Raw genomic sequence first — 15,062 nt, 5'->3', positions numbered from 1 at the left:
ATAACACTCTCATTTTGTAGATAAATTAACAAGTTAAAATGTGACTTCCAGATGAAAACAAATGAGGTAGACAGCTTAGGAGAACACTCCCCTTTAACCACTTCCCCTTCCAGTTACTGTCCTCCTAGCTTATTGTTTTTAATTGCTTTTCTTCTCATTTCCATTTTTTCATCTCCTGCTCTAAAATCTGGCCTCTGTCTCTGTCACTCTAGTGAAAGTGTTCTACTAATGGGGCTCAATCCCCACATTGACTAACTTAGGGGAAAATTTTTTTGGAGCCAATTTACTTGACCTTTCAGCAGGACTCCAGCAGACAACACTCTCGTATTTGAAAATTTCTTTTGATCACAAGACACCACGCTGTTCTATGTCGCCATCCACCTCTCTAGTTGCTCCTTCTCAATCTCCTTTACTAGCTACTAGCTCTTTGCTGGCAAAATCTTTTAATTTTATCATTTTTCTGATTTTTCTTGAGATGTGTTAGCTCTCTTACTCTGTTCTCGTCTTTCTACTTTCATCCTAGTTAATTCCATCTACTTCATGGCTTCTTACCATTTGTATGCAAAAACTCTCCCAAATTTCTTTCTTGAGCTCAGATATCCTTTCTGAGCTCCATATCTACATAATCAACTACCCAACCGATTTTCAACTTGAGTATCTCATACAGATAAACTCAATATATTCAAAACCAAGTTCATGATCACCTACCCCTACAAGTCCCTGCCCATGCTTTATCTCTTTCCCAGGGTTACCTGTTTAAGAAAATAACCATCCACTTAGTTGTGCTCAATCAAAACATGAGCTACTCTTGCAGTGGTTGAAAAAGTCACCTGTTAATCTCCATCAGTACCTCCCACAAAGCACCACGAATAAATGTATAACCTAAGTAAAAACAGTGTATTTGTTTTACAAAAGATTTAAGACACAAGTCCTGCCCTCTCCGGACTGCTATTTATTACTAAACTATCTTCATAAGAAAATTCTGAAGTTGTTACTGCAACTTATACTCTGGATTCCTCCTCAATCCTATCTCATTCAATCTACCACAAAGTCCTGTTTATTCTACATCCTAAATATTTCTTGAATCTCTTCACATCTCTCCTACCTTACTTTTATCACCAGATCAAAATCTCTGTTACCAGGAGAACTTCCTAAGTGATTTAGTCTATAATCAATTCTCCATACTCCATTCAGAGTATCAGGCCATAGTCATACTCCCTAATTTAAACACTTCATTAGCTTCCCTCTGTTCTTAAAATAAAAATGCCAAACCTAAAATGTCCAAAAAATCACTTTGTCCTGCACAGTGGGATTCTCCGAATCATCCTGTATGTGGTATCTGAGGCTCTGCATATGCTAGTCACACTTCCCTTTACTCATGATCCTTCACCTAACTTATTCAGGCTCACCTTTCAGATCTCAGCTTAATGTCTCTTCCTCAGGAATGCCTTATTTGGCCCTCAACCGGAGGGAATGAAGGCCCACTCTCCTATGTTCCACACTGTACCCTGCTATTTCCCCTTCCTTTCATAACACTCATCACACTTCTATTTAATTTTTCATCCATCTTTACTGTTAGATCAGGCAAAGCAAGTGGTTATGATCACTGATGCCAGAGCCGACTGCCTGGGTTTGAGATACATTTCTAACGCTTACTAGCTGTGTGCAACCTTAGATATGTTTCTTAATCACCCTTTGCCTCAGTTCCCTCACCTGAAAAATGGGGGTAATAATAGTAATGGTTGTGGTAAGGATTAAGTAAATTAACATATAAAAAAATTGCTCCAAGCAATGTTTGGTACAAAGAAAATGTAGTATTAAGTGTCTATGTTGTTGTTGCTGGTGTTATTATAAATCAACTCAATGCTCCCAGTACAGAAGACAGTAGTGTTATTCATTCGTGCACCCTAGTACCTATCCCAGTACTTGCCACAAGGTAGGTAGGCATTTACATATCCGTTGAATTAATGAAGTATAGACATACAAATATGGCTCCACCACTTATTTCACTCATCTTTACATATTTCTCAGAGTCTTAGTTTCTTCATTAGTAAAATTAAGATAATTCACCTCACTATTAGCACAAATTAGATAATGCATGTTAAATTCTTAACACAGTGCTAGTCATAAAAAACTCAATAAATGTCAGTTATTTTTATGATAGACAATTCTAAGTTAAAAAACAAACCAGAGGTATAGGTTTGATCAGCAGAAGGGTAGAACAAATGAGCATATGCAACAAAAATTAAATAGGGTTTAACTTCCAAAAGATCAAATATATCATTAACGGGAACAATCAAGACCTAGTAGTTGGGGATAGGAAGAAATTAGTTACCTCATTCCAGATAACTAAGTGATAACTAGTTCTAAGGAATACAATGAATTTAGAATGAAATTTTATTTCACTAACTTACTATTTCACAAGAATTTAAAATATACTATTTACGGATGTATTCCAGTGTGGTGAATATTGAACTTATAATCTTATTAATAAAGCAAGCTTCAATCGCTAGATATTTAATAAAAATTAGAATTGGCAATATAAGTTTAAAATAATATTAGATAATAGTACTAAAATGAAATTTCAATTGGAGACAGTATATAATCTTAAAGTAATACATATTTAATGCATGGCAGATCCAACTTTTCCATTTCTCAATCTATCTTAGTAGAATTAGTAAAATCTGTTTCCCTGGTTTTTGACTATCCACTAGTCTCCTATAGATGAATGCTTTACAAACATCAAAGATAGTCAGTTTATATAAAATGATACATACTGGAAAATTAACATTTATAGTTTTCATACCTACAAATTAGTGTTTATATTTCTTTAAATCTAGAACAGAAAATTAGTGCCTTCAGATGCACAACTGCCTACAGACGTAAGTTTCAAATTTGATGGCAATGTCAACTTCCACTTAATGGAATCACTGTAAGGAAGAGAAAGCAACTTGTTTCAATCATGGCCAAAACCTAAAACTCAGACAAAACTACTTTCTTATATCCTCTCAAAAGTTAACTGTTCTCAAAAGAACAATTATAGATTCTTTTTGCTGTTGTTATTTTTTAAAATAAAATAAGGGGGAAATTGCTGGCCTACATACTTTTAACAGGAAAATTTTGTAAGTTTTAATAATATAAACAAGGTAAGAGAAACATGTCAGAAGAGAATTTTTCCTCTTATAATAGAGATAAAAAGGAAAACTAAAACTACCCACTAAACTAAACAAGATGCATGATGGACATTATTGTGCTTATTCAAACAGAATTTCACTTTAGGCAAAATAGCACAGAAAGGCCATCAATGCGTTTACACACAACTCCAAATTTGGAGAACACTGGAAATTATTTTATAATAGGATACAATTAATAACAATGTGCATGTTATACATTTATTTCCCTACAATTTCATTTCTTAAAAAAAAGTAAAACTATTAAGACAACCATGGAGCTGCATTAATGAATAAAGACTCACGCTAAATAAACTTCTATCAAAATGTGATTTTGCTTAAAATTCAGGATAAATAAGCAAAGACACTAGTTGCACTCAACGAGTAAAATACTGTGTATACAATTATTCAAAGAAAAAATTTTCTTCAGTAAGCAAGTCCATTAAAATTTTTTAAAATTTTATCAGTAACATTTTTGTCCTTGGTAATCCTTCCAAATAAAGAAATCTATGAAAATGCTATGGAAAATTAAATTAAACAACACATGAAATCACTTGGGCACCTGGAAGATGTTGAAGAAATATTTTGAGACATAAATATAAAACTGAACTATCAATTTTTAAAAAGCATTCGTGTTTCGTTAAAAGTATGAAAAAGAAATTTAAAATATGCTTAAATAATCATTAGAGATAAATTCAAAAAGAAAACTTATTAAATGTACTACTTTTTCCATTCTCCATGGTAAAACTGAGAACAAGAATCTTGGTAAAGGTTAAACTTTTGAAAATAATGGTGTATCTGGGGAAATCCACTATCCCTTACAACTTGAACAATCTATTTACTCTATAAACATGCTCAGTTTTGAACCTACCACCACCTATACCTGCCATTATCTTTGCTCTATCTTTCAATTCTTAATTGAGTTTACGAAAAGAGACATACCAAAGTCTCTACCTTTTGTCCCCAAAATGTTCTCCTCAAACCACTACTATCTGGCTTCTGCTTCCACTACATCATATCTCAGACTAAAATGTCAAAGTAATCACGCTGCCAAATTTAAAAAATGATTTATCAGACCTTTTGGGAGTTGGTATCATTGCTTCACAAGGCATTACTAACCTGTCCCTCCTTGCACTTCTTTTCTCCTGGCTTTGGATATGGCATTCTTTCTGCCCTGCATACCTCTCTGATCATTCCTGTTTGGTCTCATTAGCTATATCTTTTTCTCTACTTGCCCCTGTAGTACAGACTCCACTCTTCTCACAATATCCTCTTTTTCTAGACACACTCATCCACTCCCATGGTTTCAACTGCTATCTATAAACTGATGATTCCTTATCTTTATCTCTACCTCAGACTACTTTGGTGACTTCCAGCATCATATAGCCATCATATATGATAGAAATCATATAGATTTCTCCATGTGGATATCCAAAGACACTTCAAACCTAACATTTAAAAAAATCTCACATACTTTCTTCTCCCCTCAAATCAGCTGTTCCTCCTAAAATCTCTATCTTGGCTGATGGTTCATTATCACCCTATCAAGACACCTGGATATCATACTCTCATTCATTCCTAACTTATCAGTCTCAAAGTCCCATGAATTCAACCTTTCAACTATTTTTAAAATCTGTTCATTCTCACTTCTCACCACTATTGCCTTAGGTTGGATGCCTCATAATCTCTTAGGTGGACTATAACAATGGCCTCTTATATGTTCTTGGAATTTTCAATCTTACTCCTTCCAATCAATCATTTGTAATGTTGCCAAAATGATCTTTCCAATATGTAAATCTGATCACATTTCTCCCAAGCTGAAGTAATCCCTGCAGCTCTTAAATAATTAATTGCTTAAAGAATTTACTCACTTATTTAACAAATATTATTTACCACCTAACATATGATTTTAGTCATAGAGGAAATTATAGTAAATGAAAGTATTTAGAGAATATGCAGAAAGGTAGATACTAAACAATCCCCTAAATAAATGTATGATTACAAATTTGACAAATGCAATGAAGAAAAATAACAAGTCACAAGGGAAGAAAAAGAAGAGACCTACTAGAGACTGTGAATTTATATTATTTTTGAGATAGTAATATCTCAGTGAGTTTAAAAAATGAGAAGTTGCTCAACAAAAAAATAGTTTCGGTAGAGTGAACAGCATGTACAAGGGATCTGAAAGGGAAAGGAAGTTAGCGTGTTAAAAGAAATGAAAGTAAGTCTATTTGGCAAGAGCTTAGTGAATGATGGGATAGTGGCCTGAGACAAAATTAGAGATATAGAAATCAAGTCATGTAGGTTTTGTAAGCCAAGGTATGGGTTTCGGTTCTTTTGAAAGGCTATGGGAAGCAATTACAATGTTTTAGGCAGATGAATCACATGATTATATTTACATCTTAAAGTTTCATTGTGGCTGCTGGTAGAGAATAGACTATAGCCTGAGTGGATGTGAGAAGACTAGTAAAGGGATTATTCCATTAGTCTAGGAGAGACAAATGGTGGCGGGCAGTCTCTACTCACTTTTAGAAGTTATCTTTAGGTAATGGGAGCCTGAAATGTGAAGTTCTTAGTACTTTAAAAGTTATAATGCTGATGAACAAAAAGGTATGTAAAAACTCAGGATTTAATTAATTAGATATATTTTCCACCATTAGAATATTTCTGCTCAGAGGTCTTATTACAAAGCTACATTTCTGATAGTCTACTACAGTGCAGCTTCTGCCAAAGCCACTCAATACTAACTTCTTACATAGCACCTCTACTTACATGACTAAAATGCTTATCATACTTTACATAGTCAAAAAGATAAAGAACCACCTGATTTCTACTTCCAAGCTACTCAACACTAGTAAATAGCCTTACCATTTACCATACCCAGGCAATGATGTAAAAAATCTGGGAGTTAATCATAATTTTTCTCTTCCTCTCATATCCCACATCATATGTAAATTAAGTATCAACAAACTGAATATTTAACACTATGAAAATTATTGTACGTGATCAACTAGAATATAAATCTGGCTATAAAATCTCTGATAGTGATATATTATTTATATCCATATATCCTTAGAAAAAAATCCTTTAATTATACAGTAGTTATAAACGGTAGTCTAATATAAGTATGCTATAGTTGTGTTTTGCCTTAATTATTCTTCGTTGTTAGTATCTCTGTAATAAACATATAAAATAAAACATGCTTAATTCCTTAGTTTGCAAATTAATTTACCAATTCATTCATTCTTTCTCAAGAACAGAAAACCTTATAGTAATACAGGTCATCTCAGGTCCATAAGGAGTAATTTAAGATCAGAAATTTGTCTCAGGTTCATAAGGAATAATTTTTCTTTTTGATACAGAGTCTCACTCTGCTGCCCAAGCTGGAGTGCAGTGGCATAACCTTGGCTCACTGTAACCTCCACCTCCCAGGTTCAAGCGATTCTCCTGCCTCAGCCTCCTGAGTAGCTGGGAATACAGGCGTGGTCCACCACGTCCGGCTAATTTTTGTTTTTAGTAGAGACAGGGTTTCACCATGTTGGCCAGGTTAGTCTCAAACCCCTGACCTCAGGCGATCTGCCTGCCTCAGCCTCCAAAAGTGCTGGGAATACAGGTGTGAGTCACTACGCCTGGCCCCCTAAGGAATAATTTAAGATCAGAAGTACAAAAGAAGTTTTCTAATTCACTTTAAAATGAGTTTCTGAATATTTCTCTCAGACTATAGTTTAAATTAGATCTATTTCACACCAAGTAAGTTCTACAGCAATATTTAATTTCTGCATTACTACTGACATATGAATCATCTAAAATGTAAACTTTCAGTCAACCAAATCTTATGGCTTTAGTGCTAATTTTAAAAAAATGTTTTTGAAAGGAACATTTGTAAAATATATAAAGGCAATCATTTAGCCTTTTTTTATTTTTAAAGAGATGAGGGTCTCACTCTGTCACCCAGGCTGGAGTGCAGTGGCATAATCACAGTTTACTGGATCCTTGAACTCCTGTGCTCAAGCAATCCTCCTACCTCAGCCTCCCTATTAGCTGGGACTATAGGCATGCACCACCACACCCAGTTAATTAGTTTTTTTTTTTTTTTTAAGAGACGGGGTCTCACTATATTGACCAGGCTGGTCTCAAACTTCCGGGCTCAAGCGATCCTCCTGCCCCAGCTTCCCAAGTAGCTGGGATTACAGGGGTATGCTACCACATCCAGCAATCTGCCTTTTTAAATAGAGAAAGTGAGTATCGTGTTAAGTTATTCTTAAAGACTTAACTACAATTACTTATCATACTTTGTCACAATATATTTAAAATACTTCATTAAATCTGAGGTGAGACAGTAAAACATTTGCGCTAACACTAAATAGTCTTTTTAGTTTTTAAATAGTCTTCCTATCTCCAACCTTTTCAGATGTCCCTTCATGTCAGAATGTCTTCCTGTACTAATACTTCTCTGTGCTGTATTTGATCTGCTAGTAATAAAGCCTGATAAATAAGTAACCTGTTTATTTCATGAGGCTCTATTCAAGGCTTGGAGATTGATTTTACACCTTTCCCACACTGAAAAGGACAAGTGGAAATGGCAGCTTCTGATTGATAGCTTTTGAGCTTACCTCTGGGTTTGTAACCATGTTCTTTAGTTAAAGCTATCAGGAAACTGGCTACCAGATAAATGAGACATAAAACCAAGAATCATTACTAAAGCAATCTAGTAATATAGAATATTACTGTGTTTAAATAACTTATCCTACATAAGCAACAAGGTAGTGTTAACCTCACACCCAAAGTTCTACACAATTTTATGACAGATACCTAGAATTTTAAAAATGGATATAGTTTATGTCCATTACAATTTTGTTATAGGGAGAGAGTTCAAAGTTGGCATCAAGGGCCAAAGGTAGAAATTAACTTACGTAGAAAATAATTCGTGTAGGCCAAAAAGACCTTTTGTGTACAATACCACCTATTGTAATTTAGTTCACAAAATACTGACTGTAAGACCATAATCAAAATGAAATGCTATGAAAGGTGTGAGAAAGCTTAGTTTATGCATTGCAATAAAGCTATGGATGGATGGGCATAGCGCATCTCCTGTTGCACGCACCCTGTTGCTCATCAAGTGACATGGATCCGAGCTGTTTGTTAACCACAGAAGAAGGAGAATCTGAAACAAAAACGAGATTTCAACTTAAAAGTAAGCAGCAGAAAACTGCACAGCAATGTCATGATCATCTCTAAGCTTAAGAAACAAATGTATAAGGCTGGGGAATAGAAGTAAGTAATGTAGTGTGATTCCCAAGCAGTGAGTAAGCAGGGCCATGTGCTTAAGATGTTATTCCAGACAAGCATTTAGTAACTTTGAGAATGAGTTGAGAAACTATTCTTCTATTTCCATGCATACACCTTTTATCAAATTCATACAGCAGAGGCACAAGGTGCAAGGTAGATAAATTAGAAACGGAGTATCTAGTTCACTACACACAAGACTCCTTGCCCTTCTCAAACTCCCTCTCCAGCTCCTTAAGATGGTTTTCATCCTGCCTTGGAGGATTCGAAGCATGAAATGAAATGCTCACTATACTTTGAGAGATGTTGTTTGTTGTACTATGGGCTGAACAAGGAGCTAACATCAAGATTTATACAAAGAAAATGGTTTATAGGAAAAATATTCAATGAGGTAATTACCATTACAGAAACGTGCATGACTTTAAAAACTCTACAGTATATTGTGCATATTAAAACTATACTATGTAAAGGCTCAAGTTTCTTTAGAGTTACCTGGTGGGGAAAGGAAAAGAGAGACAAGGAGAAGGCTTAATGATCTGGGCTTTACACTTCCTACCTTGGCTTCAAATAGAACAGCTTTGTTCTTATCTTTTTAATATGCTGGGTTTCTATGTAAGAATTTATTTTATAAGTGGTTTCTACTGTTTGAAAAACACTGGTATTAAGGCAGGCAGCATAATAAAACGGAAAGAGCACTCATCAGAAGTTAGTAAGTTTTAATTCTAAACTTGATTCTGACAATAATTAGCAACTTTTTTAGGCCCAAGCTTCTCCTTACTCTCTAATCAGCCTGGGGATCTAGAAACCTAAGCAAGACACTGGGGAACAGAAGGAGGTGGCCCATTCTGTGTTCCAACAGGGCTACAGTAAAAGAGAAACATAGGTAATAAGCACAACTCTCCCTAACCAGTAAGAATAATTCCCAGTTTCTAATATCCTGTGCTCTAGTTCTTAGCAAATGTTAACAAAACACTTTTGGCCAACACCAGTTTCTGCTCATAATGACATTTTTTCCCCAAAAAGTAGGTATTTTAAGATTGTCCTTAGCTGAATAGCTAAGAGTTTTCCAATATATCCTGGATTCACATTGATTTTATAGGATTTGATTGCTTGCATTTGTACATTTAAAAGTCTGAATCCTGCTAGTGGTACCATTTGAATCAACTTTAAATCTTCCATCTTCTGGTATCACCAATTTGTTCATGTATTTTTCTCTTACTAGATTTTGACAAAACATGATCATTATTTGAATAATAGCTTTTACTTATCCTTACTTATCACCTCTTTTTCATCAGAACATTCAGTTAAACAAATCTATAGTACACAAAAAAGAAAGTGGGAACGATAGCATTTCAATCAGTTCCCTAATCTAGTCATGCTTTACTTTCTTAAGATGACTTCTCATTTATGTTTCACAGTTGGATTCAACACTACCATCTATGTTGTTTTTAAAGAACAGATAAATTGGTCTTTAGGAAAAAAAATCAAACTCTTTAAAAAAACAAGAAAAATGTGACTCACAGCAAAATAAATATTGGAAAACTCTCCTAAAAATCTGTGAAAAATATTTTTCATCCATTTGGATTTGTTATACATTTCACTGCGCCCTCATTTAACAATTAAGAGCTGTAAGAAAATTATAAACTCTCTAAGAAATTTTATCTTCAAATATTTAATTTTTCTAAAAAATACCATGAAATGTACAGATCTTGTTGAGATAAAATCTATCTTATTTTTAATAAAATTTAAGAAAGAGTAAGTCACGGGGGGAAAAAAACTATTAATGAAGGATCTAGAATGCTGCCATCTCTACAAAACTGTATTTTCAAACTCTTGAAGTATTTAAAATATTAAAGCTATGTTAAGACAAAGTATTAAACTAAAAGGGTTTTTCTTTTTGGTTTTAGTATGCCATAGATATTGTGTATTTCTGAGGCATTTGCTGTTCCTCCCATCTTGAAGATTAATTTTGTGAAGAAATCCTTCCTGGTCACTGCTTTCATTCGGTTTGTAATCTTGGGAACACACAACTCCTTTGGGAAGGATTATTTTCCTGTCATATGAACATTTTAAGTGACATGTTTTTTTAACCACTATTCATAAGTACAATACCTATAACTCCTATCTTACATAAATATTTGCAAATATTAACACAATAACCATTAGAATGGCTAATATTTTAAAAAGTAATTACTAGTTTAAGCTGACTGCTTCAGTTATTGGCATATTCTACTCTACCTCTCTGGGAAATACCTTCTAGAGAATACACTCACAAAATCAAAACCTGAATATATGGTCCAATGGTGGTTTATTTTAACACGTAATATGGTTGGTCAGTTTATTTGAAGTTTTTAGCATTGTAAATTTTTTTAAGGTAAAGATAAACTTTAAGCAAAAGCTCATTCAGTACTAAGCTCAGCATGTCTCATGGTCAATTACTGTGTAGTTCCAAAAAATGTGTGGTTTGGTCTTGAGAAAATTCTTTAGCCCCCTGACACCAGAATTTTCTCAACTGTAGAAAAAATAGACAATTAGAGTCTAACAGGCAAATCACAAAGATTCTTCAGCCACGCTTCCTGGGTTCAAATGTGGTTTTTCTACTCAGTAATATTGTAACCCTGGGCAAGTCATTTAACTTGTCTAAGTCTCAGTTTCTCCATCTGTAAAATGAGGATAATCACAATATCCACTACATAGTGTTCTTCTGAAGATGTAATATCATGTAAAATATTTAGACAGCACATAGGAATGGGTCATTTAATCATTACTTGACTATTTTTCAGACATATGATATTGAATGAAAAGTAAGGGTACAAAGCTGTTCTGAAACATCTGGAGCATATTATTATGTTTAAAGTTCTAAAAGACTCATCACTGGTTTGCTTTGGACTCTGTCATTCAAGGTAGTTAAGGAGTGCTGGCAGAACTAGACTAACATCATATCTAATTTATTAACTATTTATAAACATCAAACACATAGATCCAATGCATCCATCTGAGAAGTGCTTCCATGTGACTGTCACTATGGACACTGGGAAATCTGATGTTGTATAGAGCCTGCTTGCACAGGATCGGGTAAGTGCTGATTTTTTCCAATATGGCTCAGTTTTAAAAAGCCCTTTTTCAAAAACAATCACCAATGTTTTATACCCTTTTGGGGTATAAAAATTACTTTTTTCCAATTGGTAAAACCGTGCCATAAAGTGAAAAAACAGTTCCTACCTGACCCTCTCTAGGCTGGCTCCATGCTCCAGTGGGGCTCTGTGGTGGTTAGGTCAGTACCAGCAGACTCCACAGGGTGCTGTCACTCTGAGCAGGAGCCAGCAACCCATGACTTCAGGGGACCTGAAATGGAAAAAAAGAGTTGGGCTTAAAATCAGCCATATGCTGAATGCCTCTGCCACACCTGTTTGGGGCATTCATCTGATAAATGTACATATAGCTCATTCAAAACCCTGAATGCTATTAACCTTATGGGGCCTTTATATGAGGACATTTTTTAGTAGTAAACAACATACTACAATTAAGATAGTACATTATTGGTTGGGCGTGGTGATTCACGCCTGTAATCCCAGCACTTTGGGAGGCTGAGGCGGGTGGATCACGAGGTCAGGAGATCAAGACCATCCTGGCTGACACAGTGAAACCCCATCTCTACTAAAAATACAAAAAATTAGCCGGGCATAGTGGCAAGTGCCTGTAATCCCAGCTACTCGGGAGGCTGAGGCAGGAGAATCACTTGAACCAAGGAGGTGGAGGTTGCAGTGAGCCGAGATAGCACCACTGCACTCCAGTCTGGACGACAGAGCAAGACTCCATCTCAAAAAAAAAAAAAAAAAGAAAGAAGATAGTACATTATTATGTGTACTGCTCTCCTTAGGTAGGTAACTTTATATATACTGTATTGTGTAACCCATCCTTACATGGTCTCTGTAAATTACAGCAAGCTAAATAAATCAATAATTGGGAAACTGAGGCATAAAGCAGCCAAACGACCTGCCCAAGGTCATCTAGTCATAGAGCCAGGGACAAGAGTTCAGGCAATCTAATTCCCTGGCACTGACGTGCTAAAGGCCAATTCATTTCTTTGCTAAGGATTTTACAAGTTACTGTATATTTCCTAAAAGTCTAGAAAACAAGTTATGGTGTATTTCCTAAATGAGTTGTGGTGTATTTCCTATTAGTCTAGAAAAGACAGACTTTTAAAAAAACTAACCTAAGTAAAAATATTTTTAAATGATATATTCTAATTTTTAAAAACCGTATATTTTGGAAATTAGTTCTAAAGAATTATCATTTATAGGTGTCAAAAATTCTTTTAAAGCACTGACTTGCAAACTGGGCTTCAGAGGAAAAAGGTAGCGGAGGAGCTTTAGGGATAGCAGGAGGAGCAAGCAGGTGGGTAGTCGCTCCTTATCTTGTTTCATGTTTAAGTCCCAACAGTGCTACTTTTATATACTTTCTAAGTCTTTTATATACTTGTCTAAGTATATAAAATTTATATTGGAACTTAGACATAAGACTGATGACAAAGAGTGAACAATCAAAATGAAATAAAAAACCACTGTTTAACATCTTCTAACACCTATTTTATATAGCTCATTTTAAACAGTCTGAAACTTAAGGTGGTATCATTTGGTGCCTTAGAATGGTGTTTTAGTCTTCAACTGCCAAGAAATATCAGCAACTAAATAGATAATATTCCATCTGGGATTATCCTCAACCAGCATCAGGCCCCTTCCCAGTTGATCCCACTAAAAATGTAGGTGATTATTTCTACAAAGTGGTTTCAAGGTTTGATCTCACTTTCCTAAAGAAATTAGGTTTACCGATTTCACAAAATATTTCCATGAGTTCTATATATTTTAAAAAGAGAATAAAATGGCTACCCCAATGTAATTCAAAAATTCTTTCTATACTTTTAAAAATGGCTTGGTTTCCAAATCATAGTAATGTCTCCTTTGAACATCTTACAGCTAAAACACTTACACAGGTGAGAAGACAACAGAAATATGTTTTACTGGCACTATCACCACTAACTGATACTCTAAAGATACCAACGTATAATGGAAAACTATGCTTCTTACATATGACAAATGCACATTCTTCTATTATTAATAAATTAAAATCTAGGAGGCTAATTTTGGTGCTTTCTGTATGGCTAACAGTAACATCTATCATAAAAGAATGAATCAATTAACGTCCATATACAAAACTGCATTTAATTATTATGTATAAGATAAAATTTTGTAATTATTACTCAATTAAAACCTACCCTCCTGTTGAATTTCATATATTTAATTTCTATTGTTGCCAAACTAGATATTTAAATAGAATAACACTTAGAGTTGGAAAGACAGCATCTAACTTCACAGAAATCATACACTCACTCTAAAGCTTTCTGATTCTAAAAACGGCTTGCTTCAATTTAAATTCGTGAACTAGTTACAAAAGATTAGTGAATCTCAAAATATTTTTCCAACATCTACAATGTATACTTCTTTCCTGTTAGGCAGTTTTGTTTTATATTCAAGATCATTTTAATACTAAGTTGTAATCAGCTAAATTTTAGTATTATATATGTAGGGACATTTTATATTTCTTTTTATTGATTTTTAGGTTTCATGATTTTTTAACCTTTAAAACATGTTTGCTAGAGGTTTATATAGAGCAAAGAAAATCAAAATATTTTATTAAATGTCATTATTGTAATCTGATCAAATTTTCTTGTTAATTGTTAAAGTATAGGAAAATATTTCCCCATAGGAAAAAAAAAATCAGAGGCCTCTGCCTGATACTCCATTAATATAACGCTGAATTAAAAATCAAGTTTATGATTTATCCCAAACATCGTATCTATATTACAATGACTTAAATTTATTTATTTAATTTTACCACATATTATAAAACGTGCTTTTGTTACCATAGCACTTACTAGAAAAGATAATTATAAAGTGGAGGTTGTCCAATTCTACCAATATATAAATTAGTTTCAAATAATCAAATTAGAACTCTCAAAGCCCAAACTCATCACTCTTTAGGGTAGCAGAACAAAGCATATCAAACAAAGCATTATAAACTCATTAGTATGAGAACCTAGACATTCTTGTTCCTAAATAACTTACTACACCTACTATAATATTCATATAATACTACAGGATTTACAGTATCTATTACCCATCTTGAAATAACTAAGATGATAAATTATTTTGTGCTATTAATACATCTTTCATTAATTCTTTTAACAAATGTTTATTGAGCATCATGAACTTTCTGGTCATAAGATGACAGGGCATTAAAAGACTCAGTGAGAAAAAAAGAGTGACAATTTTTACTGTGTTATTACAGTTTCATAGCATAATAAGAACATGAGGCCGGGCGCGGTGGCTCAAGCCTGTAAACCCAGCACTTTGGGAGGCCGAGACGGGCGGATCACGAGGTCAGGAGATCGAGACCATCCTGGCTAACACGGTGAAACCCTGTCTCTACTAAAAAATACAAAAAAACTAGCCGGGCGAGGTGGTGGGCGCCTGTAGTCCCAGCTACTCCGGAGGCTGAGGCAGGAGAATAGCATGAACCCGGGAGGCGGAGCTTGCAGTGAGCTGA

General features: G+C 34.5%; 1 protein-coding gene across 9 annotated transcripts in view; it reads right to left on the bottom strand.

Annotated features, from left to right (window-relative positions):
- Positions 1-15,062, bottom strand: part of DCAF6 (DDB1 and CUL4 associated factor 6) — a 141,441-nt gene that overhangs the window by 44,010 nt on the left and 82,369 nt on the right. For 6 of the 9 annotated variants that reach the window (XM_030935411.1, XM_010371788.1, XM_010371781.1 and 3 more), the window contains one exon: positions 8,275-8,334. The exons of the other annotated variants lie outside the window; for them this stretch is intronic. In XM_030935411.1, the coding sequence (XP_030791271.1) occupies positions 8,275-8,334 (60 nt within the window). The remainder of the gene's footprint in view (positions 1-8,274; positions 8,335-15,062) is intronic. 9 annotated transcript variants of the gene reach the window in all.

This window comes from Rhinopithecus roxellana, chromosome 8 (assembly GCF_007565055.1).
Source record: "Rhinopithecus roxellana isolate Shanxi Qingling chromosome 8, ASM756505v1, whole genome shotgun sequence".
Classification (NCBI taxonomy): Eukaryota; Metazoa; Chordata; class Mammalia; order Primates; family Cercopithecidae; genus Rhinopithecus; species Rhinopithecus roxellana.
This window is presented reverse-complemented; position numbering and strand designations above follow the sequence as displayed.